The sequence below is a fragment of the Aspergillus undulatus genome, assembly GCF_047715775.1.
Source record: "Aspergillus undulatus strain CBS 261.88 unplaced genomic scaffold BDV17scaffold_1, whole genome shotgun sequence".
NCBI lineage: Eukaryota > Fungi > Ascomycota > Eurotiomycetes > Eurotiales > Aspergillaceae > Aspergillus > Aspergillus undulatus.
This window is the reverse complement of record NW_027396605.1, coordinates 722,882-750,450: the sequence shown is the minus strand read 5'-3', so window position 1 is coordinate 750,450 and position 27,569 is coordinate 722,882. Positions and strand designations below refer to the sequence as shown.

Genomic DNA, 27,569 nt, shown 5'->3' with positions numbered 1-27,569 from the left:
CGAGCGGGTTTTGTCTCAGACTGTGACATAACCTCTATCTAGAAGATGCTGCACCCAATGTATTCTATTGATACCACAAGACCAATGAAATTATAGCATCGGGCCCATCTGGAAAGGAAGAGAGATTGGCACCTCGAGCTTCTTCGCCGCCGCAAACACCCAGTTTGGCTCGCGCAGGAACTGACGAGCTATCAAAACGACATCGGCCTTCGGCTCCTTGCCAGACTCAGGCTCGTCCGCCCCCTGGACGATGTCCCTCGCGGATTCAGCTTCCTTAATCAGACCGACTGCTCCGATCAACGTCGTCTGGCCAGCGGCACGAATCTCCCTGCGGATCTGGCCTGCCATGTCAACTTGGTAGTTGGGATGTATCTGGATCTGCTGATCTTTGTGGTTGCCGGCGGAACTGACATCTAGCAGATCCACGCCGAGTTCAGGTAGGAGCTTTGCGAGCTTAATTGTCGAGGGGAGATCCCAGCTGCCTGTTTCTGCTGAAGCAGGGTGTCCTTCCAACCAGTCGGTTGCGCTGATGCGGAGGAAGAGCGGAGTGTCGGAGGGGATGGCAGCGCGGATAGCAGTCAGAATCTCACAGACAATCCTGACTCGGTTGTCAAAGTTCCCTCCGTAGCGATCCATTCGGCGATTAGTGACAGGGCTCAAGAACTCATGCAGGAGGTAGCCATGTGCGCCGTGAACTTCAATAACGTCTACCCCCGCCTCGATCGCAGTCTTTGCGCTCCGCGCAAAAGCTTGCACCGTCTCTTCAATCTCCGCAATACTCAGTTCCCGCGGCTGACAGAACTGGTCATCCCCAGGCGCCCATTTGTACTCCCCCCCCCAGTCGGCGCAACAACATCATCCGGCCACCCACCCCCCTCCAAATCCGCCTTCCCACTAACCCTCGGCCCCTTGTCCCCAGGCACTCTCGGCGTTAACCAATGCGCAACAGTACTCGCCTTCCTCCCCGCATGCGCCAACTGCAGCGCAAACGTACACCCCTGGCTGTGCAAGAAATCCACAACCCTCTTCAGCGCCCTCCCCTGATCCGAATCAATCCCATTCCAGATTCCCGAGTCCTGAGGCGAGATTCGTCCGTTGGGCGTCACAGACGTTGCTTCAATCATGACCATCCCGACGCCCTTTGCCGCGAGGTGGCCTAGATGCGCGACGTGCCAGTCAGTAAGCGCGCCGACAGCGGGGTGGGACGGGTCGGGCTCGCATGAGAACATGCACATGGGGGCCACGATGATGCGGTTCTTTAGCGTGACATTGCGGATTTTCAGGGGGCGGAAGAGGGTCGGTGTTGATGGGCTGTTTGGGTCCAGCGCGGCGCCGGGGTTGTTGGGGGGTGTGAAATAGGGCGTGTTTGGGGCGCGGGAGGGCAGCTTGGAGGGGGGGTTGATTGAGCCCATTTTGCAGTGCAGGTATGTTTATGTGTCTGATCAATGGGTAAATCAATTAGTTGTTCTTGAGTTTTAGACAGATCTGAGACATGTTCGAGTAATTGAAGGATTTTCAATGCCTCGGCTGGCGATTTGGTGGGGATCGGATACATTTGGGCATAGTTCAACCGCATAAGTCTCCCTACGAAATCTGGAGGGGTGTTAGGAGTGTAGGCTATCCGATTTGGTCTAGATAGATCTCTTGCCTCTCAAGAGGATTATATAAGTAGATGTAGAAATATGTTCTTCTTTATCACCAACGTTTATCTACTTAGTTCCTTGCTTTCCATGCACATGAAGTTTCCATTCTGTTTTGGCAGCACACAAATGTACAAAATTAGGGCTTCTGGGTGCGGCTCTCTTCCACGGCTGACGTTGACATTCCCCGGACAGAAACTTAGCCAGCAAGTTGAAGAATCTTTGCAATGCAACAATTTGACGTGTGTGGGCAACTATTTCAGTGGTGATATTGATGCTCAGGCTGTGAGTTCTTAATCGCTTCTCACCGATCCTGGTCACAGATCAGAAATTCACCGTCCATCTCTTCCTCTCACCCTTTCGCTTTCTATTTTTACTGGATATACTCTCCTTTCCATTCTCTCTATTTCTCTCCTGACGCATCAGGCTGGTTAAAACGAGTGCCGGAGCCTGGGTAATGGAAAGAGGCAGTCTCAACGATATAGGTAGTATCAAACTCTGCTATTCCATTCAGGGAGGCGACGCGGTTCAAAACCCATTGCATCTCGAGCAACTGGAAGGAAGGAAGGGGGTGATACTGAGGTTATTCAGTCCTCAAGACAAAACTGTCTCTTGAGCGAATCGGGTTCATGGGATACGGCATATTCGCCTGGCAGGGTGCTGGGGATGGAGGTAGTGGTTGGGTTCCGTCCAAGGCGGGCCCTGTCACTGTCGTATCGTCCTTTTGGCAACCAGAAGAACTGAAATTCCAGGGACTTCTTATCTTCGCTCAGCTCTACCGATTTCAGGACAAACCGCGCGCATCTCCAGAGGGTGTGAGCGGTAGATGAAAGGGTTATGTAGTTCCTCATCATCAAATTCCGCTCTCCCAGTTCCTTAACGGCCTCTTGCCATAGTTTTACCGTTTCCAAAGACCAAAGGAGTCGTAGCACAGACCAGAAAAGTGGCTCTGGGAGAAGTTCGTGCCACACGGGAACAAGCGAACGGGGCACACAATTGGCGCTTCTTGTAGGAGCTCCCCGGGCTCTCTGGCTTTGGTTAAAAGGCAGATTTTATCTCGTTTGATGTACTGTATCAAGTTAACAATCAGGCACGCATAATAGGCGAGGCGTATCGCACCCTATTCTCAAATCTAGACGAGGTTGCACTTCGTCTGTGTTTTCCTCCAAGTCATCAGCATGTTCCTGATGCAGGAGCTGCTCATTGTTAGCAAGGCGAAGGTATCTGCTTCGCAGACTTACCGTATCCAGTTTTGAAGTCTGTCCTGATCCGACAGCCAGAAACAAGCTGAAGTCGGAGTGAACGGTCGAAAGACCATCAAGTAGACTGAGATACTCGATCAGATTTACTCGGTTTCTGTCACGAAGCTCCTTGAGGGCGTTGGGGCGGGGCTGAGTGTTGGGTTGATGACCATCATCCGTTCTCGTCAGAATGAGTAGTCTTGTTACAGTCATTGTACTTGCGGCTTTCGAGCATTTATTATGCAGCATGACCGTTTGCAGTTGAGGCGAGGTTGTTCTTTGTGACGAAGAGGCCTGTGAGGTAGAGGTAGAGTGCGTCACTAATGGGTAGCACCGACGGCAGCCCGCAGTCAGCCCACCCGAAGTAGCCCATGACTATTGGGACTATTGGCTACCTAGTAAATATTCACCAGCTCGGCACATGCCTGTAGAAGTATAGAAGCTGATGGTTCTATTGCATCTCCCAAACTGGGCAGACGAAGGATACCCGTGGACCTGACATAAGGTATGGGCCGCTCCTGCTTGAAGTAGTGATTCTATGCGACCACGCAGGCAATCCCTCCTCCCAGCGCCCCTGCTTAGGCTCATCCTCCCTTATAGCCGCGTTCAGCACAACACCCACCACAGCTGCAGTAATGAATGGCGTCTCAACAATCAAATTGGCGCCTTGCAAGAACCCCTGCAGCGAACCATTATCACCCTCATACGCCAAAACCGGGCTGAACCATTCCGGCGACACAATATCCATGAACCCGATCTCCAGAGCCGCACTAAGTATGAATCTGTTGCGTCGAGTAAATGTCACCATTCCTAGCACGCGCACTCCCGCAACTGCTATTGTACTATAGAGGAAGACCTGCATCGCACCGAGGATTGACGGGGGCATGGAACCGAATACGGCACCGAATTTGCCTACGATGCCCATGAGGATTAGAATTGCGGAGGTGGTCCAATCTGCTCGGCGGCTCTGCTAGTCATCAGAAAGACCATACAAGGTATTTTATTCAAAGGGGAGACGTACCGCACTCCCAGTCAAAGAGATGACGCCATTATTCCCGGCCTGGCTGACCATCGGTAGACTGGCCCCTAACACACTGACTAGACTGCCGATCCCATCGCAGAGTACACCACCCTGGATCCGGCTGTGGAAACTCTTGTTCGTCAATCGCGACTTGCGAAATTTCAGCCGTGGCAAGGATATCGGGCATGCAGCTGACGGCTTCGCAGACAAATAGGATGAGCAATGGAAGAACGAGTGCCCCGTCAACGGAGAGTTTGAAGGTGTGCACTCAGAGGAATGATTTCACGGGAGTGGTGTCTATCTGATCACGAGACCGGTACCTCGTTGCGCCGGAGATTGTACAGCCAACTGCAAGGCCGAGGACAACGGACGCGAATTTCATGAGTGGGGAGCCGATAAACTCGACGATGATGATTGTTACGAAGACGCTGAAGCCAAGACCGATCAGCTTGGGGTCGCCCCTGGCGTCGTAGATTAGTATCGATCGTGCAGTGGTCTTTGTGCAGAAGTGTCCGGACACAGCGCATAAAACCCCGATGCGCCATTACAGTCTGAAGACCTTCCTCAATTTTGCATTCCGTTGCCAACCAAATACATCCCGATCAACAGAAGCAAGGTTCCTGTCACGACCTTAGGAAAGACACGATCCAGAACGCGCGGTGGCACAAGCGACATGGCAATTTGTACCCAGACTGTGAACAGCATGGTGCCGAGCAGTGCGCCTAGACGTTGGGAGTTATCAGATAAAAGTAGTCCTGCTTTGTTAATCTCGGTCATCAGATGTGGGGAGAGAGACATACATAGTCTCCTATCTAGCCATCGCGGCTTGTCAGGTAGCGGCGCCATTGCTGCCAGCGGGAGAGGACGAGCACCTCGCTAGAGGCAGGCTCATAGGCCTCCGAGCGTATCACCGATTTTGTTCTCATATCTGCGACAACACTGCCAGGTATTCCAACAGCTCCTGTCGGTTCTCCAACTCTTATATCACATCCGTATCTCCCCAGTCAGAGTAGCCGCAGATAACCATCCTGGTCTCTGATAAGGTTCAGCCGAGGCCGACTCCTCTGTAGTACATAACCCCTTCCCTTGCAATGACAACCTGAAAACCAAAAGACGACAGAATGCCGACCCTATTCATACACGCAACAACGGTCAATACTAGACGCGAGGTGATCCACAATGACTACCTCCTCGTGCAATCCCAGCGCATCACCGCAATCAGAAAATGCTCGGCCCCCAGCAGCATCACCAATATCACCAATCAAGATCAAGACACGTCGACAGGAACAAAGACAAAGATCCAGGTAGAAAAAAATCAACTGCAAAGGCCAAGTCCTCCTCCCCGGCCTCATAAAACTTCACTCCCACCTCGCACAATCCCTCCTCCGCGGCCTAGCCGAGGACCTCCCATTGCACGCCTGGCTCTGCGATGCAACCTGGCCGCTTGAGTCTGTGTATGAGGATGAAGACGGACACCATGCCGCCAGATTGGCGATTACGGAGATGTTAAAGAGCGGGACGACGACGTTTTTGGATCCGATGGTTACGTATAGAGCGGGGTGGAGGGGGGATTTGTGCTGCTGTTGGGGAGATGGGGATTCGGGGGTGTTTGGTGCGTATCGCCTTAGCTAAAGCTTATGGGCTGTGAGCTAGCTAAGCGGGAGAACTGAGTGTTTACTAGGGTAAACTGGTCAAATTTCCAGAAACAAATCGGCAGCTTTCGATTGAGGATCCTCGAGATCGAGATCTAATCAATGTCTGTGCCGGCACTCTTATCAGCGCATAGGGAGGACCATGGGCAGCATAATGGCCGACTACATGTGTTGTCTGCGGCTGGAACGCCTCGAGGGGCACCAACATCGCTTTACCGCCAATTGGGCGAGACATGTGCCTCTCATCGCATCTCAATCACAATGCACTGCGCCGAGGCGCCTCGCGATCACGAGATCTACCACGATGTCTACGGCTGCAGCGCTATGGAGGTTATTCGTGACACCAAGATTTGTGGACAGCCGCATGCTAGCAGCAATGGCCACAACCAACCGGGGCAGACACACAATCTGGTTCTTGCCCACATGGTGAACCTCGACCCAGACATTGACCTCCTCCTTCTAGCCGCAACAAATACAGCCGTCGCACATAATCCAACTTCAAACCTCAAGTTGGCCTCCGGAATCGCTCCAATTCCTTCAATGCTCGCAACTACATCCCCGAGCCCTGTAACAGTCGGCCTAGGCACAGACGGCGCCCCCTGTTCCAACCACTACGACATGATCCGCGAGATGCACCTAGCGGCAATCCTCCACAAAGGTGAGCATCACGACGCGAGTCTAGTACCAGCAGAAACGGCGCTCGAAATGGCAACGATTAACGGCGCGAAGGCATTAGGGCTTGAAGCCGAGATTGGAAGTCCAGAGGTCGGAAAGAAGGCAGATGTGGTTTTGCTGGATCCCTAAGGGCGGGGCGGGATTGGTACTGCACCCTGGGACTGGGAGGATAGAGCTCGTGGGGGAGTGACTGCTGTGACGACGGTTGTGCATGGTTGCACGGGGAATGACGTGGCTATTGTGATGGTGGATGGAGATATTCTTGTTAGAGATGGGGAGTTGGTGCGAGGGGGAAGAGAGAAAGAGAGGGAGATTGTCTGTGGATCCCAGATGGCCGTACGAGAAATCCGAAACCGATGCAACGCTGGCGGCGGTCGGATAGAGGGGCTGCTCAAATGTGGGTGGACCAGTGTATAGTAGGTGTCTTCTGAAATATTGTAATAGTCGCAGAAACCGGAACAAATGGGGTAATGAGGTTGAGGGCATAAGCTTGAGTACCTGGCAGAGGATGTGTAAAGCTCGAAGTGAGCATGATGGAAGACGGGGATATGCATCTTCGAATATAGCAGATGCGGCTGCGCTGGTGGATACATGACCGTTCCGTCCTGATAAAGCGCATGGCATACCCGCTCGAAAGGAAGGAGCGACCCAGCACTGCACTGATAGCGAATAGGGCAGATATGAACAATGCTTGGTGGGTAGAAGAGCAAGACCTGATAGTTAGGCATTGATTCTATTGAAGAGTCGGCGCGATCCATGTCCACCACCGTCTATTCAGCGAAGCCGTGTTGGTTGTTTATTGAGGCAGTCAAAGAGACGTACGAACCCGATGTGACTCTGCTAAGCTTCGCATCCTCAGTAGTATTTAGCCAATGCCTGAAGAGAAGTTCCAAGGGGTTGCTAGCTCCAGGTCCCCATAGACATTTGTTTCAATCGGCTCGACCATTCGGCGCCAGGTGGAATCGGTCTCCAGGTACACCGGTAGAGTGCGAGTCCCCAGAAGTCGACGCATTGCTTCATGAGACCCCAGCTTAATTGCTCGGCAATCTTAGCTTTGTCGAGCTTCCAGAAAAAGAAAGGTTGATGTGTATCTGTATCCATCGGGGAACCAGACGGCTAGGAGCGCATGGAGGAATATTTCGCGAAGTTGATCCCTGGGGCCGCAGAGCAATGAAGGAAGAGCACCTCTCAGAATGGATGCCATTGCTTGCCGGAAAGCGAGTGTATCTGATCCTCCAACACACACATGGCTTGACTCCTGGACTGTCGACTGTCGAGGGAACATGATGGAGATGAGGCTCAGGCTGGGGAGATCAGAGTGGACCTGAGACTTTACCTGTCTTGGACTAGCGCCAAATCGGCAGAATCTCGAGCATCCCAGAGAGCCAAAAGAGTCAACGACCTTCACCTCCATCACCTCTGAATCTCTTCATTATCACCTCATCGCCATTCCTTCCTGACGCGCCAGTTTAATCTCGTGATCCAGTGTATTCCAGCACGTCTGAAACGGCCTGCGACCGCTTCGTCCAACCTCCGACCTCACCTTGACTGATCGAATGCTATTGCTCTCCACTAGCATCATTGCCAGAAACCCCCAGGATGGCTTCACCAGGCCAGTCTCAAACAGGCCCCTCCACGCAACCTCTCACACCCCCCGCCGAACCCCAATTGAACAATGTCACAGCCACAACCTCCGCCCCTTCACAACCGACAACCACAGCTCCAGCCGCGACAACAACGCCCGCGCCAGCCTCCCAACCCGCCCAAATCCCCTCAACATCCCTCAAAGACTCGGGTAAATCGCGCCGCCCACGCGACGTCCGCTTAATCCACATGCTCCTCGCCGCGCAAGGGGTAACGGCATACCAAGAGCGCGTCCCACTGCAACTTCTCGACTTCGCATACCGCTACACGTCCGGCGTCCTACAAGATGCCGTACACCTCACGACAGAAGGATACGCGGGGGTAGACGGACCGGGCGGTGGAGGTGGAGGGAATCGCGGCCCGCCGGAGGTGAACTCTGTGGCGCTCCCTGCGCTGCGGCTGAGTATTGCGTCGAGGCTACACTACCAGTTTCAGACGGGGCTGCCGAAAGAGTTCCTTATGGATGTTGCAGCGGAACGGAATCGGGTTGCGCTGCCGGGTGCGACAAGGGGGTTTGAGCAGACGCCTGGCAAACCGGCGGCGAGTAGCAGTGTGCTTATGGCTGGGATGAGGCTGCCGCCGGAGAGGTTCTGTCTGACGGGGAGGGGGTGGAAGATGAGCGATGAGTGGGAGAGTGAGGGTGAGGAAGAGGTTCTTGGAGAGGAACGGAATGAGGCCGGTGCTGGTGCTGGTGCTGGGGAGGAAGAGGAGGGAGAGGGTGATGATGATGAAGACGGGAGAATGGAGGACATCTTCGGTGAGGATACGGCTATAGGGGATGGCGACGATGAGGACAAGGACATGACGGATGTTTAAACCAAACTTTTGCATGAAGGAGTTCTATTCCATTATATCTTTCCAACATTCTGGGTCCATCATGTCATACGGTATAGGAGAGATTGGGTCAATTCTAATTCCAGAGCCTGTACTATACACAAAACCGAAGCAGCCCAGCTAGATGCAATATGCTACAATCGTAAAAGGAAAGAAATAATACACTCACAACGCCCAATAGACCCGTATGTATACACAAAAAACGTATGTATCATCATCCACGCCTCAAACCCCGATCCCCAATGCCGCCAACAACAGCATATCATTTCACCTCAGCATCATCGCTTCGAGTTCGAATTTCCCCCCTTCTGTGCCTCAGCCTCACCCCGCCGCCTCTCATCCTCCCTCATCATGCGAATAACCTCCTCCCTCCTCCTCTCCACCTTCGCAAGCTCCTGCTCCTTAACCCGTCTCCGCTCCTCATGACCCGCAAACCACTCCTCCCTCGCCCGATCCTCCTCTTCAGGTTTCGCATGCGCTACCATACAGCTGTTCATCGCGAGTCGCTGTGTTCGGCATACCCAGGTTGCTGTGACGGTGCGGTTTACGGCGCATTCGGCGAATGCTGGACTCAGGACAAGTTAGCTAGCTTAGCTTAGCTAGTGGGGAGGTGGAGGAGGGGGATGGAAGGAGGGGGGGAGGGAGTAAAAAGGAACCTTTTATCTCCGGCGCGCAAAGCGTGCGCACGCGCTTGTAGTATAATTGCTTGACTTCGGCTTCTTGGGACGCGGAGAGGGGGAGTGGGTTGCGGATGTTGTATTTTGGGGTTGATGATGTTGGTGTTGACATTTTTTCTTTTTGATGTCGTCTATCGAGGAATTGAGGAGATGTGTATTCTTAGAACCATTGACTCGAGTCGGATCGTATAGTGGTATGTGAGGGCGAGGTGAGGTAGAGGTTGTTAGCAATGGCAAGGTGGTGAGGTCGGACGGAGCTGGAGCTGATTTTAGTGGACTCTTTCCGCATCCCGGCCAGACTTAATTTCTTCGACTCAAACGAAGAACTTTGAAAAGTTCCGACACCACTTACAATAACCACTCCACCTCCACGCTTCGAAAACCTGTGGTATTCTCTCTCCTTATTTTCGCAAGGAGCAGAGCTTTCTATTCTCTGTCTTTTATTTATTCCCTCCATCCCGTCTTTTCCGACATACACAAACATCGCCAAAATGTCCTCCATGCGCAACGCCGTCCAACGCCGCAACCACCGCGAGCGAGGCCAACTCCAAGGCCGTGAAAAATGGGGTATCCTCGAGAAGCACAAGGTGCGAATTCCCCCTTTACCCAACCTCATCATTCTCTTCACAAAACTAACCTTGTAAAACTTGTGATGTATAGGACTACTCCCTCCGCGCAAAAGACTACAGCACCAAAAAACAAAAAATCAAGCGTCTCGAAGAAAAAGCACGCGACCGGAACCCGGATGAATTCGCCTTCGGCATGGTGTCCTCATCAAAGGGGAAAAAGGGCCAACATGGGACGGGGATGGGGCGCGATTCAGCGGCCGCGCAGGGTTTATCCCATGATGCGATTAAGTTGCTTAAGACGCAGGATGCGGGGTATTTGAGGACTGTCGGGGAACGGGTTAGGAGACAGATGGAGAAGGTGGAAGAGGAGGTTAGGGTTCAGGAGGGGATGGGGAGTTTGCTTGGTGGTGATGGGAAGGAAGACAACAAGGATGGGGTGGAGGAAGATGAGGATGATTGGGATATCGGTGGGCCAGTGGAGAAGAAGGCGAGGAAGTTGGTTTTTGCGGATGATAGGGAGGATCAGAAGAGAGTGAGGAGGACGTTGGAGGATCAGGAGGAGGATGATGATGACGATGAGGAAGATGACTCGTTTGGTACCCTGCAGGCAAAGAAAAAGACCAAGAAACAGCTCGAGGCCGAGAAGCAGGCTATGTATGAGGCGCGACGGGCGCGAAAGATGAAGAAGCGGGCGCTTGAGTCGAGGCAGAACAAGCTGAAGGCTTTGCAGAAGCAGTACGCCGATATTAGCTCTGCTGAGCGTGCCCTGGATCTGCAGCGGGCGAAGATGTCGAATGCTGTGGGGGGTACTAATAAGAATGGGCTGAAGTTCAAGATCAAAGAGCGGAAGAGGTGAATTGTCTTCTATTCTTGCATTGCATGAGTTATGACGGTCTGGAAAAGTCTTTGATTTACTGTACTAGTTCTATAGATCCGGATCATAATAGGCGTTTAGATACCAATCATCTTTCTCATTTCTGAAATCATGACTTTTGTTGCTCGTATAATTCATGCATGCAAAACTAACTAGATCATGGCCAACTCCCGGAATCGTTGAAAAACCCCATCCAACTATTGCTTCATTGCTGCCACGCGAATGCTCACAGCACGCTTGTGCGCGTCCAGTCCCTCCACCGCGGCGAGCGTCTCGACTGTCTTGGACAGACCGAGCAGGCCGTCCGCCGTCAGGTTTGAGCTTGTAATGTGCTTAAGAAACGAGCCCAGGTTAACACCGGAGTACTGCTTGGCGTAGCCGTAGGTTGCTGGTATAGTTAGCCAACTGTCAATATAAGTAAAAAAGAGATAACGTACGCAATGAGTGGTTGACACCGGCAGAGTAATCTCCAACACTCTCGGGGGTCCACTTTCCGATGAAAACACTGCCAGCGTTCTGGACCTTCTCGACGACGGCCTCGGCGTTCTCGAGCTGCAAGATCAAGTGCTCAGGGGCGTAGTCATTGCTGAGTGCCATGGCCTCCTCGATGTCCTTGACCACAAAGGTGACGGAGTGCTCAAGCGCTCCGCGGACAATGTCCATACGGGGAAGGGCTCTAGCCTGACGATCGACCTCGTCGTCAATGGCCTGGAGCTCCTGTTCGTTGAGGTCAATCGCAATCAGGATAACCTGAGAGTCAACACCGTGCTCGGCCTGACTCAGCAGATCAGAGGCAACGAAGGCTGGGTTGGCAGCCTTGTCTGCAATGACGAGGACCTCGCTAGGTCCGGCCGGCATATCGATGCTGACACCGGCCGAAGTGTCATTGGAGACGAACATCTTGGCTGCGGTCACGAACTGGTTACCCGGTCCAAGAATCTTGTCGACCTTGCTGATAGACTCTGTGCCGTAGGCCATGGCGGCCACTGCCTGGGCACCTCCAGCGAGAACGATGCTCTCGGCACCGACCTTGTGTGCGACGTAGACGATCTCGGGGGTGATGCTGCCATCGGCGCGAGGCGGCGAAGCAAGGACAATCTTCTTGCAGCCAGCAACCATGGCGGGAACACCCAGCATCATTGCTGTGGAGGGCAGCACAGCGGTACCGCCAGGAATGTAGAGACCAACACGCTCAATGGGACGCGAGAAGCGGGAGCAAACAACTCCCGGCATAGTCTCCATTTTCAAGGTATCGTTGCTGCTCTTCTGAGCACTGTGAAACTTGGCGATGTTGGAGATACTAACGTCAATAGCTTCCTGAACCTCAGGAGACAGCTTCATCAGCTCTGCCGGGAATGGAGCCTTGATAACAGGCGAATTCAAAGATGTCGCCTTCTCGAATCTGTGAGTGTATTTGAGGACTCCGGCGTCACCGTTGTCGATAACATCCTGGATGATAGGCTTGACGAGGCCGACGATTGCATCGTTGGACTTTTGAGAGGGGCGCTTGAGATAATCCTGGACTTTCTCCTTTGGCGTCGAAGCAGTGACAACGCGGATCATCTCGATACGCGATCTGTCATCCTCTGGCTCCTCCTTGGGTGGAGCGGGCTCAACCGGCTTAGACTCAGCAGGCTGAGCGAGGCCAGCCTTCTCTGCCCAAGGACCCTTGGCGTCACCCTTTCTGCGCTTTACCTTCAGACTCTTCAGGTCAAGATTCCTCTCAACATCCTCGAGGCTGACACCGGCTGCAACACAGCGGGTAAGGGCGAAGTATAGAAGGTCGGCGGCCTCGAAGGCGATATCCTCCTTGGTCTCCGCACGACACAGCTCGTCGGCTTCTTCCATAATCTTAGCTTGGGTGAGCTTGGGCTCGTTGAAGAGGCGGGCGGTATATGATCCGGCAGGGGCATCAGCTTTGCGGGCTTGAAGTGTTTTCTGAAGACGCGATAGACCGGTGTAGGGACCGAAGCAGCTGGCTGTACCGAGGTGGCAGAATCCTGAGAAAGTTAGTGTAAGCAATAGGATAACGCAAACATCGCTCACCTCTTCCAATTTGCTTCACAATAAAGACTAGACAGTCGCTATCGCAATCGAAGCCCACACGAATCAACTCCTGCACATCTCCGCTCGACTGGCCCTTGTACCACAGACCCCGCTTCCGGCTTTGGTAGACACCGGTCCCCGTGCGCAGAGCCTCCGCGATACTCTCATCACTGCTCCAGACAAAACCGAGGCAGGTTCCTCGCTCGTCAGTCACAGTAGTAGCGTAGAGACCATTGCTCTGATCCTGAACACCACGGGCAGCGACAAGAGAACCAGCTTGAATCTTGCCACCAGTTTGCTCCCGGCTCACAGTCAAAGCCGATGAAGGCACGACACTGACACCTCCCTGCTTCATTGTATCCTTGATAGCATCCTCTGTCACGTCATTTGAGTGGGAACGGTAGAGAAGTTGCGCTTCTGAGTTCAGACCGAGCTTGACGGAGATGCGGTGGACAGCGGATGAATCCGTGCAAATTCCCGCCTCTTCTCGGTCAACGTGCTTGACCACCCATTGCTGGAAAGCTTCTACCTCAGCATCGGAAGAAGTGTAAACGACGAGTCGTGAGGAAGGGACGGATTGTTCTTCAGAGAGAGCGTTCAATTGGCCGAGGGTGATGAAGATCTTGGCCGCACCGGCATTGAGAATATCGACGAGATCTCCGGTTGAGGAGATTCCGGTCGCATCAACGTAGACATCGAGAAGGCGAAAGTTCTGGCGAACGAAAGTCTCCGCTTGGGAGAGGTTTGAGGCCTTGACCAGGACGCGGCCGAAATAGGCGATCTGCTGGAGAGAAAGGCCGTCGGCGGAGGTGGGGTCGTAGGAGACAAGGAACGGAGTAGCCATAGTGGAGAGACAGTCAATGGGATCAGGAATTGAGGGGGAAGTGAGAGGAGGAACAGAGGAAGGAGGGAGAACCCAAACCCCAAGAACGGCCAGAAAGCAAGGCAGTCAGTCACAGATGGTCACAGGCAGTAACACCAATGAATCATCCCTCCCTTCAGAGAAAATCTCCCGCCCCGCCGCCTCTCACCGCCTGCCTATCTGCCCACTGGCTGTCTATCTCCGTACAATCCCCGGAGTCACATGAGCATCATACCAGGCACCAAGGCAATAAGGCACTACTCAGCCATCACTCAACCCTAATTCTATGCTCGGATGGGGCCAATGTTCATGAAACCAGTAGCTGATAACCCCAGTAAGTAAGACGACTATACACCCTGAGTGTGCTTACTCCATTCTGATAACCTTCTAAATTTGGAAGTGACTGTTGTTCTCCCCACTATGTAGCCCTGTCCTTGCTGTGCAACCACACTGCACGGCTGACTCTTCCGTCAGCTTCACTACTCAGGCTTGCAATAACTCGCCGTACTTCAACTAAAGTAATAGAAGCATAGACACGCTATGTAGACGCAGGACTCTAAAGGTGCGCCCAGCTCGGAAGCGTTACCACCTTTGCCTGCTGAATTCAACTGGCGATAGATATCATCAGACCAGAACGAGGCTCGCTGCAGGTAACAACCGCGCCCAGGGACTACCAGCTGTTACCCATGAGCCTATACTAGGCTTACGTACTATTGAGTAGTAGACCACCACGTGCGAGTGACAGGTTGCAGTAGTGGGCCCGGGCCCGGAAATCATCTACAGAACCCTGTCCGCTCCAATCTATATCTCAGTAGGCCAGATCCCCAGGGTAATGATAATCCACACCTTGTAAATTCCATAGACCAACTAATAAAACGCATAGGATCAACACAACTTCCGAAAGTGGCTTACAGAGGGTACATGTGGCACAGCTGACTGACCCTCAAATAGCCGCCTCGCCCCCAATACCCTCATATCTGGGGAGCACAAACTGGTTCGTTAGCAGCAGGTAAGATCTTATCAGCATGTAGCCCCAGTTCTGTAGAATAGCCCGGCGTTTGCTTCAATGGTTTCCCATGCGATCATGTTTTTTCTAAAGTCGGGGGAGGTCAAGAATGTTCCAATAACGGCTGGTTGGAATTGCAACACCCTCACCAGAGACTGGGAGTAACACTTGCGATGAACGTTGGACCCCAGGTAAGCGTGGACGAGGCTCAGGAGGCGTGGGATAAAATGATATAATTAGATAGACACCCATGCGCTGTTCCTGTCTTTCGTACTGCGTTGCCCCTACAACCTTCATAGCTGATAAAGACGATGGATCAACCCGAAGTGTACTCACAAGCTTACCTTGACGAAACTCGAAAACCGCTTCTCTATGCTGTTGTGATACTGTTCATCATAATGAGCACAATCAATTTTCTACTGCGCCTGCTATCGCGAAAGGTCGGCAAGGTCAAATGGCAGCTAGACGACACTCTCGTCTTTCTCGGCTGGATATTTTTCAATGGTTTCATGGGGCTCACCATCGGTATAAGTACTTATCTCTGTTTAGAGCAACATTATACTAACATTGCTACTACTCAGCGGACATGAAATACGGCGGCGTGGGCCTCCACCAAGCCAGCATTACCCGGACAATGTTCGCCAACTGGGCCAAGTTCCTGCTTGCCAGTAGCCTCGTCTACATATACGCCGTTGGCTTCCCAAAGCTCGCTATAGTCGCGCTCTACATCTCTTCATTCTCCAGTCATCGGCCATCTCGCATTATCTGCTGGGTCACGCTCATTGCACTCATCACTAGTATGGCAGCCAATACCGGAGCCGGATTCGCGATCTGTCGACCACTTCATGCACTTTGGGATGGAGGGATCCTAGAGCACTGCTTCAATATTAATGTCTGGTATCGCTACGGCCGGGTCGTGAACATTGTCTCGGATGTCGTGATGCTGGCCCTGCCTGTACCGCATGTCATCCGGTTGCATCTTGATATGAGGATCAAGGTTGCTGTCTTGGTTACGTTTCTGCTTGGGAGTGTGTGAGTTGACTCTCCTAGTTTACACACTCATCTATTAGATGGCCAGTAGCTAACTCCTTACAGCGGTCTCATCGCCAGCATCATCGGCTTCACCAGGATCGCAACCACAAACGCCGTTGCCGACAACACCTGGTCTGCTGCACAGATCTTCCTGTGGTCGGTCGTCGAAATTGGAATGTACCACGTTGCCGCCTGTATGATCGCCTACTTGCCGCTGGCTAGATGGCTATGGTTCAAGCTCAGGCCGCAGTCTACCGGTATTGCCGGTGCCCAGTCCAGCAATACATCGGCAAGGTGTCTTCAAGCGCCTGATTTTGGCGAGAATTGGGACTTTGGTGAGATGGTGACCGTGACTGATGTTGAAGCTGTTGCTTCTAGTGAAGCCGGGCCCTCTGCGAGGGAGATCAGGGTTGAGAGCCAAGTGATTGTTGAGCATTGGGAAAGGGGGCTGAGACAACATGGTTAAGTAGTTTTTAGTTACGCTATGTATACCGCCTGAGATATTATTGTCATTCATATCACTACTCAGTGCTTATAGTGGCCGAATTTTCTGCCGCAAGACTATAAGCATAGCTCCATGGCGCCATCCTCAGCCTACCTACTCGACGTATCCTCGCCTTCGTCGGGCTGATTCGTGATCACATATCTCCGGATAGCATTATCCCCTGATAATATTTAATGGGATACTTGTCCAACTCATGGTCCTTCCCAGAGGCGTAATTCAGGTTGCGGTGATGATAGTTGTGCCCAATTTTAATAGGGCTGTTTCTGATAACGTGCTTGCTTTGCTCCCAACGTCGAAATCTCCCTTTTTTTGATCGTGAGGCCTGTACCAAGCTGCCAAGAAACAAAGATCATATCCCAGACGTGTTTCCGTGATGAAGATTGCACACAATGATGTTTACATGCAAGTAACACATCGGCGGCAGAGCGCCAGTACGTTTGAAATACCAGGAGCCCCCAATTAAAAATTTGACAATTATTGGCCCGTTTTGTAGAAAGCTACTTCTAAATCTAAATTGGGTAGGTACCTGTTTTTCTCCAGAACAGAAGATTCAAACTATTGGTGACAACATTATGACTGGCGTTAGTCCCCAAAATAGATCTCCATGAGGCTGATTCTCGAACGAGGGCTACTCTTGAACAGATCACTTACGTACAGGACAGCCAACATACTAGACATGGCGGCTTTTTTTTTTCAGCCGTCATCCAGTCGTTACGCGCGACAAGGGATCTTGGTGGGAAGGCAGACCCGAATACCTAGATGGGCTTCGCCACAGCGTCATGCATAGCCCAGCGCTGTCTCCAATCAACCCATATATAAAGAGGCGCTAAGTAAAACGATGATCTCAGTGCATTGTATTGGTCAGTTCTTGTTTAAGCAACAGAATAAGATCTGGTGAACCCGGCGTACGTCTATCTCGCACCGTATCACATCCTCACATCTTTCGCGCGCACACTACGAGGCATGCTAACTCAACGAACTTTCGACAAGAGCCAGTCAATATAACGGCACATATGGATATAGTTGCTAAATTTGAACCTTGATGGCGCGTATTTCTGAGCCGGATGGCAGTAGGATGTGAGAAACGACCGTTAACAGCGCTCCTAGCTCAGAGGGAACAAATTGCCCTTTATAACCCGATCAAGTCCCCCGCTGAGGATGATATTAAGAAACACATCAATACCGTCAATGCTCTCTTGTACTTCATCCAAACGTTCCTCACCAGCTCGACTCCTTTCATCTATCTATACATATCTTTATCCTGTGGAGACTACAAACCACCAACATGTCTAAGGTCTTGAAGCAACTCGAAGAGACCATGTTCAAGGAGGGCTCTACAAGAAGCTCTTCGCGAAACAAACTCCTGGCAAACGGAATGCGCCCGTGCAAGCTGACGATAACGATGCCAAGATACAATTACGCCTCGACGCCGGTGAGGTCAAGGACGGCAAGAACCAAGTTATCTTGCAAGTCAACTTTCAGGCCAAGAACGAGACTCTTGTGGCTTACAGGAAGAAGAACGGGACACATGCGAAATTGGCCACTGGCACCATCGACGAGAATACGCCGGCCGAGTCCCAGGAGGGAGTGGCGCGGAAATTCATGGAGAACCTGATCAAGAAGGCAAGGGATAACCTGAATTAAGGCTGAGCGGCAATCTTATGGGATGCTTTGGGGCCGTCTGGTCACCCGGCCATTGGAGAACGGCGTGAGCTATGGGAGGAAAATCTCAATCTATAACCGTTTCGGGAAGCTTCTTGTGGGCGTTGTTGTTCTACCCTTTTTTTTTTTTTTTTTTTTTCGTTTTTTTTTTGGGGTTCTTTTTTTTTTTTTTTTTTTTTTTTTTCTATATGTATGTAACGCTCGCATGTTTGCATATCTTGTTCATATTGCTCATCTGTTCTCGTAGTTTGTGAATGATCTTTGACAACATGACAGCCCTATAAGAGTGGAAGGAGAAGGTGCTGGTCTGTTCAGTCATTCTGTGAGGATAATCGCCCATATCAAAGATTCCCCTTATTTGTCCGTAGAAAGCAGTGTCATGAACGGGAATGTGGGCTTCCACCAGGTAGGGCCCGAGTAGGCCTCCGTATTAGGCTACCGCGTGCCTGCCCCGGCCGGCGGGAGTGGACGCACGCGCGATGGCAGTTGCTATTTAAGGACGCCATGGCCGCCCGGTCCTCAAGACCTCATGCCACTTCGAAGGTTGTCTGTCATATTAAATACCATGCGACCGATCATTTGCACGTTCAACGACTGCAGCGAAGTGGCTGCAACAATGGCGCGTGGCACAGAGTACTGATTGAATACATAGGCAAGCCAATCGATCGGGAGGAGCACTTTATCTATACCAATGGACGCTTCCTAGTTGGTGAGCAGCATCGGATTGATCGGCGGGTTCGAAAATCTGATCTGGATGCGCTATGTGATGTTGTTTCGAGATGTGACGGCGCCAACTCCCGAGTGACGTCCGTTGAGAAAATGGCTGGGGAGAAGTCGGCGGAGGAGGTGAGGTCGATGTGGCCATTTCCGACATGAGACCTTGTACTAGGAGTCTGAATATCCTGCCCGTGGTGAAGACGGGTCTGGAACCTGTACGGGATTAGGTAGATTCAATTCTTCTTTAGAAACAGCGGCGGTAGCTTCTAGATACTGCTCATACTGTTTCCCACGCTTTCACCGGTATCCTATCGAGCCTTTTGGTCTTCTCAACTTATTGAATTCCATCTGCGGGATTGTGCTAGGTGCGGCTTCACAAGCACAGTTTAGGGCCTTTTGGTCCAAGGTTCATTGACGATTTGCTTCTCGTGCCAGGGAGTGGCAGACGGTGAAGAATTACGCTTGTTTGATCATGTTTTAGTATGTTGACTTCATTTCCTTGCCGGAGGCGGCCGAGTTCTGAGTACATGGATGGCAACTGCCAGGCGGCCCAGCCCTAATCGACATCATATGAGGGCCGTCACCCTGGCGAGCTCGATTGTGTTTGCCACTTAGAACCCGATACTCTTGGGGCTCCTCGACTAGGGAGTTACATACTTCACTGTACTTAGCAGCGAGATACTACTATCAACGAGCTTTCCATCGACCAGAGCGTCCTGTGCATCTTGTGGAGCAGGAGCACGAATCGATTACCCTAGTATTGACCCTTACTCGGTGACAGGAACTACCAGCGACCATTCCCTTCTACTCTCGGGAATGGCGCTTCGCCGCTGAGCCTGCTAGCCGTGACAGAAGATGGCATGGCATCTGCGACTATGCCCACTGCTATCACTGTCACTGCAGGGAGCATGCAACGCCCCGGCTTTTAAAAACAACCGTTCATCACCGACACTCATCAATTCAACTTCGGGCGTGTATTCGTCAGTTGGTGGAGCATTGGTGTCGGGGATTGTTGAACTGCTCGCTTATGGCCCTGACTTGATGGATCTTTAGACCGTGTGATCGTCCAATCTCCCCCATGGGCTCGGATTATGTTGCTTTACATTGCACGGATGAGAATTACATTTTATATAGAGCTGCATGGTGGCTTATGCCCAATGCGTCTTTGCAGAAGTTAAGAGATGCCCAATGATACCACTAGTCACCATGAAGAGATATTCTTCCTTCGTGAGCCGTGTTTAACCGAGTAAGCTTTCTTGCGCGTTCTGGGATGCGGACGTATGCGCTAATCCAGGGAGGGCACGTTACCCTGAGGGACATCATGTATGTATGTGGTACCTTTCCTCAAACAACCGAGGCACAGATATCCCTCCGATATAGATGTAACGGGCGTAGTGAAAGCAGGGATAATCCCTGCCCGGGTACTACAAAGCACTTCGGGGATGATAAGCGTCCAGTAGCGTGTGGCGCTAACAGTCCGGACCTGCATTAGCGTCGAGGTACGACTTGCCAGGATATCCTCCGATGCTCGAGTCGTTACACCATGGACAAACAGCTTGCCCCTGCGTATGGCGGGGTAGATAAGTAGATGTACTATAAATTAGCATAAGTAATGGTGCTGGTATACGCAATAGTCAAGATCAGCAACTCCAGCACTTCTTCTCTTCTGTTCTGCACTCTTTCCCAGCCGGCCCCAGCCCAAAATGGACTACAAGATCTCTCTCTCGCTCATTCTACCTCTCCTCTCGCAACTACTCCCTGCAGCTGCTCAGGAGCCAACCCAGCCAGGTATCTCCCCGGCCTGCGATGCCTTCCACCTTGTTGTCACGGGTGACCAGTGCGGGACTATTGAGGCGCAGTATGGAATTACAGATGAGGAGTTTAAGGAGTGGAATCCGGCTATTGATGCCTGTATGTTATGTTTCTTTATTCCAACCCGGGCCCCGCTTCCCGTTACTAGGTGCATGTAAATTCCCACTGACTAACGAGGCTTTTAGCATGCTCCAACCTCTGGCTAGATTACTACATCTGCGTGGGCGTCTCCGACGACGCAACATCCACAACCACGACTACCTCTACCTCTACAAGTACGACTTCGGGACCTGAACCAACGGCTACACCACCAGAGCCCCTAATTCCTGGTATTGTGGAGAGCTGCCAGACGTTTTACCAAGTTCAGCCCGGCGATAGCTGTTACTCAATTACTATGGCTGCAGGAATCACCACTGCGCAGTTTAGGGAGTGGAATACGGGTATCAATGCCGGGTGTACGAATTTGTGGTTGGATTATTATGTTTGTATTGGCGTTTAGGCCTAGAGACCCGGCTGGGGGTGAAGTTTGCCTTGACAGTACCATAGCTGAACCCACTGGCAACTTTCGGTATGATCTCGAGGTGACAATGTTGATGGAGGGTATGTGATGAATCTTTCATGACTAGGTAACCACATATCATCTACCTTGTCATCATTATATGCCTTGATCTGCTTCTGCAACATAGCCAGATCCCCAACTATTACTTTCATCCTCTCAATGACTCCCATCAACCCGTAGTTGTCTAGTCCTTCCCGAAAGTGGCGTCTGAACTGCAGATCCTGAATCGACCCTATGTAAGCCTTGAGCAATAGTAGTGCGTTGACGGATGATTTTTGGCGTATGCGTTTTTCTTTGGATGATTCCGCTCCTTTGAGTTCTCAATCGTCGAGCTTCCATTGAAGCATGCTGAGGCTGAGCAAAGCCCTAGGTGATATTGAACGAGATAAAGATGGCAGATCGGTGTTTTCAAACTCGCATACTTCTCCAGTAACATTGTGCAGACTAATCCGGTGGCCAAAGCCTGGAGGAGCGGGAATATGGGAAAACCCGACATTGAACATGGTTTCTCGGTTTGCGTACGATCTTGGGAGGTAGGTGTGATTAGCTGCGGCAACTTGAAAGGCAGGCAAATAGATTTTTGCGGCGGAAGACGGAGGCTTGCAAAGGAAATAGGAGTTCTATGAGGCGGTCATTTGGTTGTACTTGACCGTTATATCAGTTCTGCTCACCAGCAGCTCTTGGTAGTTGAGGTTTGAATCCACTTAATCTCGGTGGATATCGTAAACATTTCTGAAATAACTGAGTCTCGACTATTTGCTGCAAGTCCCGGGGTTTCGGTGGCACTTTCGGCGTTACTTTCGATTCTCTAGATGCACGAAATAGGCCTTTCGTATTCCAATTGTCCGTCTTTGTCGGGGAACTGTGATATGACCGTTAATAAGGAATCAAGAAGAATATCGACAGACGAGCAACACCATTGGAGCTCTGCAAGCATCCGCCCAACCTTTTCCCCATTCAGTATCCACTGCCCCGAGAACCCGAAATAAAGGTTCGGTCGTGGGCGCGTGTTGAGCTTCGTCTGAACGGGATGAATTGCGGCTTCTTAGTGTCTCCGAAGGATTTTTTTTTTCTTGTATGTCTCCCAATGTATCACTGCACCGAAGCACTAGATAACCGGGTCGTTCGAATATGTTGCTTGTGTGCGCTTTGCTGTCGCCGGAGAGGAGAACATTTCTGTTGGTATACCTCGAAAGATGACTTAGTGAGCAATAGCCAAAGAGCGCGTCAGCAAGTTCAATGACAGTAGAAGACGCCTCCTTTCTATCTTATAGTGCACCATAGATCTAATACGCTACTTGACTCAGTTTCGTGATGTCTTGAGTATCAAACTTTGCGCCGCTCCCGTGGGTTTTTCTGTAACTGGCTGTTCTGCTAGGAAAAGAGGCGGGATCTTCATAGTTCAATGTTCGCTTGCATTCCGTACAGTGGACTCTTTCTCCGCCTCTGCAACTGGGATAACGGCCAGTAGGTCTTTCGCGTATGATGTGGCTGTAGTTGTGGCGTACGGCTGCCAGTGCTTGTTCTTGTGGGAGACTGCATAGTCCCAGATGCCTCGGATCACAACGCAAGGAAAGCCGGCAACTTCCATTTCGAAGCACAGCACGTTGTTACCGAGCTGCGCGCTGAGCCGGTCTCGGACATTGGCGTCGCGGATGACCATGTTACCAGAGGCTATAGTCCCATAATGAATCTCAACACTCTGACTTTTTCGCGGCCTTCGCGCAACCAGGTGTGACTTATCGCAGGCCTTACATGCGATCCCCCCGACATGAGTATAATCTGATGCAAAAGGCTCATCAGACCCAGCATTAGCTCCCAGAAATCGCGGTAAATGGTCAAAAGCCGACAAATAATCTGAGAGTCTGTTTTGGTGCCTGAGGTGTTTTGCACGCAGCTTGCTCAGGGCATGTAACAGAACAGGGGGCGGGGCATCAAGGAGTCCCTTTCGCCCGAAGCCAGACGCTGTTGCCGTTCAAAATCATACTGCACCACGCCGCCGTGGACCGCAGACGGCTGGCTGATGACCCGGGGACGCCAGCTCCAACACCCACAATGAGTCCGAACCGAATGGCTGAAAATTTGGCTTTCATTCGGATGGCGACGATGGTTGCTGAATTTGTCCCAAACTGGCCGGACGGGAGACAAGCAATAACAACACTATGGCAACCTACCCGACCAAGATGTCATATGTGAATCAAGGCTGCTGTATTATCCATGGGCGCAAATAGAGGCTTGGTCTCTGGCAAAAATCAGAGTCACTGTCCGTTTTGCTCAGCTAGTATCAGTCACGTAGCGGGGGTTTCCGCACCCATGAATCTACCCGGGGAGGAAACGTTCAAGGTTGATGTGCCCGTTGTGATGCCAGCAGTCCAGGACGGGAGAGCGTCGTTTGAGTCGGTTGTGCAGGTAGTAGGCTGAGCCTCCGCTGAGTTGGCTTTTTATCGTTGAACTGTGGGATCTAATACGATCATTATACCCAGGACTCAATCTAGTATTTCCATCTTCTAGTATTGTAAATATTGAGCTTGCTCGTTGAGACCGGGCTTTCGGCTTCACGCAGCGATTTTTCAATAAATGCAGGAAAAGACAGTGTCAACCGGATATGTCACGGGTAACAAGACAAGTCCTCGAACTATTGGGGCCAGAAGCTATTAGCGTTACTCACAATGGTTGACGTGCCTACTAGGCGCTTAGGCTACTTTGCTCCTCGTGTGTCTCCTAAGGATACTTCGTCACAAAAGTCTCGCAGCAGCGAAGAGGACCGGAGTAGTATAGACCCATTGATAAGGCTTTAGAATTTATGGTTGCGATAGTGAGCGTAGATCTGGGCAAATGCCTGGGCATAGAGCTTGACATGGGTGTCTAGCTGTCTGGGCTGAATCCCATCACCTGAAGTGATGATAAGAACTCCATGAGGCTCACAAGCCCCAAAGCTAGCCATTGCACTACGTACCTTTTTTATCTCACGAACAGGCGTCGGATCCGACAGATACGAGGCATCTCCGAGACTGGGGATCCCCGACCCACATGGCGCTCTCTCAGGCCCACTCGGCCTCTGGGCCGAACTACGGAGGCACACGGAGATGGAATATGTGATTCAGGCTGAGGCGTTGCATTCCTGATTCACAAGGGAAGCGTCATTTCCTTCTTCTGAATCCTCTTTTTCTTTTATTTTCACAGACACTCCTTACCTCCAGCACCAACTCTCCTCTCGTATAAACACAGTGAGTTCCAACTCAACTCCTCCCCTTCTATAGTCTGCCCCAAAGCCTGAACTAACCATCAGCGCTGGCTCTCAGTCAAAATGCCTCTCATCACGCGCGGAATCTCCCTCGTCAACTTCACGGTCGCGTCGTCAGCCCTGGCCTTCCAGGTCTTCGTCCTTTACCCCTGGCACAACCAACTCGACGACGAGTTCAAGGCCCTCAAGCACGAGCATCTTCGTGTTCTTAGTCAGATTGACCGGTTGGCTGCTTCGGAAGTGCTTAAGAGGGGTATACCGGCTAACGGCGCTTCGTTTCAGTAAAAGGGTGAGAGGAGAGGGTGGGAAATTACTGGTGTCGGCCTCTTTCACCTAGTCTAGAATATTTCTCTGCTTGTGTACGATTTCCTTCGCCGATACTCTTACAAAATGGTCTATATTAACACATATTTTGTCTTAGCAGGCTCTCCAGTAGTACCAAGCGCTTTCAACTTCGCGTACCTAATACGCAGTTCACCATCACGGTCTCAAGCGAGCGCTCCCATAGACTACATCATTGCGACCCAGCTATCATCGATACAACGTGGCTCAAGAAAAGCGCCGGGGCTTATAGAGTAATTGTGTCGGTACTTTTGAGCGGATCAATTGCCAGGATGTGAGCGTTGGATTGCTTGAGATTCCTATGATGGACCAGAGTTCCGAGGTACTTGTCTTTCTTTGAACTGTTGACCATGATACTTGACCTTATTTGTTAGATTTCGTTCCGTTCAATCGAAACATTACATTTCTAGTCGTAGTCCTCCACTAGGAGAATTCTCTGCAGGAGTCCCTGGTTGTTATCTCCATGGTATGCAAGCACACGGTCCTATATTAGGGAGGCGCGATCCGTAGCCCAGCCGCGATGATGGGGGATGGGGAGGGGGGGAGTGGCTCCAGGTTCATGCCCGGGCTTGGACGGGTTCTAGGAAGGTACGATGAATGATCGTTGCCAGTCGCTCCTTCCCTGGGCTCGTTCTTTCCATCCTAGTTCACCCACGCTGACAAGGAAAGCGCGATGGATCTCTCCGATCGGGCCGGGCCGGGGCGAGGCAGTGCTCCTTCCTCATTGAGTCAACTGCAATTATATTTACGGGTATCTACTCGGAAAGAATTACTATGACTTGCCTCAGGACCTTGGCTCTGAGTCCCGTTTTAGGGCTTTAATTGTCATCATTAGCTGCACCGCAGGGCCTTGCTGTAAGCTCATTCCAGCTCCAACGGTCCACTGGCATATGTACATGCAACGTCTTGCCCTAGTCGACAGTAAAGAATCCGTGTCCTTAAAAGTACTGTCGACGGGCCCTGGCTATACATACAGAATGCACACACAGCAACTTGTTGATTTCACAGCAAGAACTCCAAAACCTCAGTCGCCAGCCCCTCGGGATCCTCCTCGGGAACGAAATGCCCACAGTTCAGCCCCTTCCCCTTCACATCAACACAATACCTCTGCCAAACATCCAGTGGCCCTTCCTTCACCTTCTTCTTCTTCTTCTTCTTCTCCTCCTTCATCGCCCCCGCAAAAAGCCCGCTCTCGCCCCAAACAGCCAAAAGCGGAGCCTGGATCTTCCGCCCCGCTTCTAGATCCTCCTCGTCGTAGACCCGGTCAAAGAATACACCCGCCCTGTAATCCTCACACGTCGTATGGATCTTTTCGTCATTATTCACGTAAGCCTCTCTATACTGCTCCAGAACTTCATTATCGAATGTAGATAATGTCCCAGCGGCAGTCCAACTCTTAAGACCATTCTCTAGGAACATACTTCCCCCATCCCTTCCCTTAATCATCTCCTCGGGAAACGGCGCCGGCTGCGCTAGGAAAAGCCAATGATACCCCTTCATCGCAGCAGAAACATTCCCAAAAGAACCAAACATCGACGCGGTGGGTACAATATCGACAACAATAACCCTTGAGATTCGTTCGGGCTCATCAAACGCAAGCCGATACGCAACCCTCGCGCCGCGATCGTGACCCAGCACTGCGAATTTCCGACCTTGATAGCCCAGTTGGTCCATTACGGATATGCAATCCTGACCCATGAGGCGCTTAGTATACCCCGAGCCGTTTGTGCTCGAGAGGACGGAAGAAGAGGCGCCGTACCCGCGGAGATCGATCAGGATGAGGGTAAAGTGTGGGAGGAGTAAGGGGGCGAGTTTGTGCCATTCGGCGTGGGTTTGCGGGAAGCCGTGAAGGAGGAGCAGAGGCGGGTTGTCCTTGATTGGGCTGACGCGCACGAAGATGCGCGCGTTGCCTGGGGTGGTTAGGTATTGGCTTGTGAAGTTTGTGAAGAGGTCGGTGGGCATCTTTCGCTGCTTGATGGTTTAGTTTACCACTGAAAGCTTTATTGTTGGGGTCGTGTTGTTGAAGCGTGTCCAGGAACAAGATAGGTGAGGTCATTCCAGTCGAGGGAGAGGGGTTTATCGGGCTTCATCCGGTTATCGGCGTATAGCCCCCACCTTGCCCTAAATCCTAGGTACCTTTCCTTTCACATGTTGAGTATAGATGATCGGAGAGGGAGAGGAGGTTCCCGGAAAAGGCTGCCTGGCTAGTATCCTGTTTTAATCTCCCATCAGGGGTATCTTAATGATTTGAATGATACTACGAGATGCTGCTTTATAGGACCTATAGAGAAGCCCATCGACCCTTTCCAACACTTACCCAGATGGCCGACAGCAGAGGGTTGACTTGCTACATATGCGTTAAGTGAGGATATAGATGGTTCACTGGAGGGACAGATATGCACCCCTTTGAACTTTATTGGTGCCATCTTTGTGGAAGTAGATGCCAGTCATGATGGCCATCCACTAGTCGCCATAAGCCACACAGACTCGCAACTGCAAGCCTCTAGTTCGATCGCGGCACCTGCCCAGGAAGAATCCCCGCATTATCATAAGACCGGAACGTCGCAAATCCAAGCCTCATATGAATCATCAATCCGACACCATCCAAATCTCCGTGCCTTCTGCACGGTCGCCATAAACGCCGCGCCCAGAACACTAGGCGAAAAAGGCTAATCCATCATCGCAAGCCCCTGTTCCTGAAAAGCAATAACGCTACAGCCGTAATTGTTGACGATGCGTTCCCAAACGGGCCGCTTATTCTTGGCCCATTCACCCAGGCTCATATACGGTTTCCCGTTGTTCTCGGGGGGACCGACTTCATCCATTGACACGCCGAAGTATTCTCCGAAGAATGCTCAGAGGAAACGCCAGACTATGGCGACCCAATGCTTCGTCTTTGCAGTGCTCATTTGTGGTGGCCCATACGTGCATGTCTGCGATGCTGGGTGCGTAGCA

General features: G+C 51.6%; 13 protein-coding genes across 13 annotated transcripts; 7 read left to right on the top strand and 6 right to left on the bottom strand.

The window, feature by feature from the left end:
- Positions 1-90: 90 nt before the first annotated feature.
- On the bottom strand, positions 91-1,412 carry BDV17DRAFT_297012 (NADH:flavin oxidoreductase/NADH oxidase; the record flags this gene model as incomplete). Its single annotated transcript, XM_073763417.1, has 2 exons — positions 91-801; positions 855-1,412. 2 exons carry the CDS (start codon positions 1,410-1,412, stop codon positions 91-93), a joined length of 1,269 nt encoding a protein of 422 aa, XP_073621181.1.
- Positions 1,413-3,208: 1,796 nt separating this feature from the next.
- Positions 3,209-4,123, bottom strand: BDV17DRAFT_248998 (uncharacterized protein). The gene is made up of 2 exons (XM_073756158.1): positions 3,903-4,123; positions 3,209-3,848 (listed from the first exon to the last, which is right to left on the bottom strand). Exons 1-2 carry the CDS (start codon positions 3,951-3,953, stop codon positions 3,333-3,335), a joined length of 567 nt encoding a protein of 188 aa, XP_073621180.1. The 5' UTR covers positions 3,954-4,123; the 3' UTR covers positions 3,209-3,332.
- A 3-nt stretch (positions 4,124-4,126) lies between these two features.
- On the bottom strand, positions 4,127-4,690 carry BDV17DRAFT_248997 (uncharacterized protein). The gene has a single exon (XM_073756157.1). The coding sequence runs from the start codon at positions 4,677-4,679 to the stop codon at positions 4,467-4,469; it is 213 nt and encodes a 70-aa protein (XP_073621179.1). The 5' UTR covers positions 4,680-4,690; the 3' UTR covers positions 4,127-4,466.
- A 1,125-nt stretch (positions 4,691-5,815) lies between these two features.
- On the top strand, positions 5,816-6,358 carry BDV17DRAFT_286062 (uncharacterized protein; the record flags this gene model as incomplete). The annotated part of the gene is made up of 1 exon (XM_073760832.1): positions 5,816-6,358. The coding sequence occupies one exon, from the start codon at positions 5,816-5,818 to the stop codon at positions 6,356-6,358; it is 543 nt and encodes a 180-aa protein (XP_073621178.1).
- Positions 6,359-7,639: 1,281 nt separating this feature from the next.
- BDV17DRAFT_5329 (putative transcription initiation factor TFIID, 31kD subunit) lies at positions 7,640-8,837 on the top strand. The gene has a single exon (XM_073764729.1). The coding sequence runs from the start codon at positions 7,829-7,831 to the stop codon at positions 8,687-8,689; it is 861 nt and encodes a 286-aa protein (XP_073621177.1). The 5' UTR covers positions 7,640-7,828; the 3' UTR covers positions 8,690-8,837.
- Positions 8,838-8,985: 148 nt separating this feature from the next.
- On the bottom strand, positions 8,986-9,496 carry BDV17DRAFT_286060 (uncharacterized protein; the record flags this gene model as incomplete). The annotated part of the gene is made up of 2 exons (XM_073760831.1): positions 8,986-9,272; positions 9,364-9,496. 2 exons carry the CDS (start codon positions 9,494-9,496, stop codon positions 8,986-8,988), a joined length of 420 nt encoding a protein of 139 aa, XP_073621176.1.
- A 236-nt stretch (positions 9,497-9,732) lies between these two features.
- On the top strand, positions 9,733-10,896 carry BDV17DRAFT_5323 (rRNA-processing protein UTP11). Its single transcript, XM_073764728.1, has 2 exons — positions 9,733-9,971; positions 10,045-10,896. The coding sequence occupies exons 1-2, from the start codon at positions 9,876-9,878 to the stop codon at positions 10,807-10,809; spliced, it is 861 nt and encodes a 286-aa protein (XP_073621175.1). The 5' UTR covers positions 9,733-9,875; the 3' UTR covers positions 10,810-10,896.
- Position 10,897: 1 nt separating this feature from the next.
- BDV17DRAFT_5320 (histidine biosynthesis protein HIS4) lies at positions 10,898-13,825 on the bottom strand. Its single transcript, XM_073764726.1, has 3 exons — positions 12,874-13,825; positions 11,265-12,827; positions 10,898-11,215 (listed from the first exon to the last, which is right to left on the bottom strand). Exons 1-3 carry the CDS (start codon positions 13,715-13,717, stop codon positions 11,025-11,027), a joined length of 2,598 nt encoding a protein of 865 aa, XP_073621174.1. The 5' UTR covers positions 13,718-13,825; the 3' UTR covers positions 10,898-11,024.
- A 1,314-nt stretch (positions 13,826-15,139) lies between these two features.
- BDV17DRAFT_286057 (uncharacterized protein) lies at positions 15,140-16,239 on the top strand (the record flags this gene model as incomplete). The annotated part of the gene is made up of 3 exons (XM_073760830.1): positions 15,140-15,266; positions 15,323-15,773; positions 15,837-16,239. The coding sequence occupies 3 exons, from the start codon at positions 15,140-15,142 to the stop codon at positions 16,237-16,239; spliced, it is 981 nt and encodes a 326-aa protein (XP_073621173.1).
- A 1,103-nt stretch (positions 16,240-17,342) lies between these two features.
- On the top strand, positions 17,343-17,922 carry BDV17DRAFT_286056 (uncharacterized protein; the record flags this gene model as incomplete). Its single annotated transcript, XM_073760829.1, has 2 exons — positions 17,343-17,476; positions 17,592-17,922. The coding sequence occupies 2 exons, from the start codon at positions 17,343-17,345 to the stop codon at positions 17,920-17,922; spliced, it is 465 nt and encodes a 154-aa protein (XP_073621172.1).
- Positions 17,923-20,360: 2,438 nt separating this feature from the next.
- Positions 20,361-20,968, top strand: BDV17DRAFT_286055 (LysM peptidoglycan-binding domain-containing protein; the record flags this gene model as incomplete). Its single annotated transcript, XM_073760828.1, has 2 exons — positions 20,361-20,568; positions 20,655-20,968. 2 exons carry the CDS (start codon positions 20,361-20,363, stop codon positions 20,966-20,968), a joined length of 522 nt encoding a protein of 173 aa, XP_073621171.1.
- A 3,038-nt stretch (positions 20,969-24,006) lies between these two features.
- BDV17DRAFT_248976 (uncharacterized protein) lies at positions 24,007-25,193 on the top strand. The gene is made up of 2 exons (XM_073756156.1): positions 24,007-24,255; positions 24,331-25,193. Exon 2 carries the CDS (start codon positions 24,336-24,338, stop codon positions 24,555-24,557), a length of 222 nt encoding a protein of 73 aa, XP_073621170.1. The 5' UTR covers positions 24,007-24,255; positions 24,331-24,335; the 3' UTR covers positions 24,558-25,193.
- Positions 25,194-25,616: 423 nt separating this feature from the next.
- Positions 25,617-27,040, bottom strand: BDV17DRAFT_278617 (alpha/beta fold hydrolase; the record flags this gene model as incomplete). The annotated part of the gene is made up of 2 exons (XM_073759567.1): positions 25,617-26,524; positions 26,932-27,040. The coding sequence occupies 2 exons, from the start codon at positions 27,038-27,040 to the stop codon at positions 25,617-25,619; spliced, it is 1,017 nt and encodes a 338-aa protein (XP_073621169.1).
- Positions 27,041-27,569: the final 529 nt, after the last annotated feature.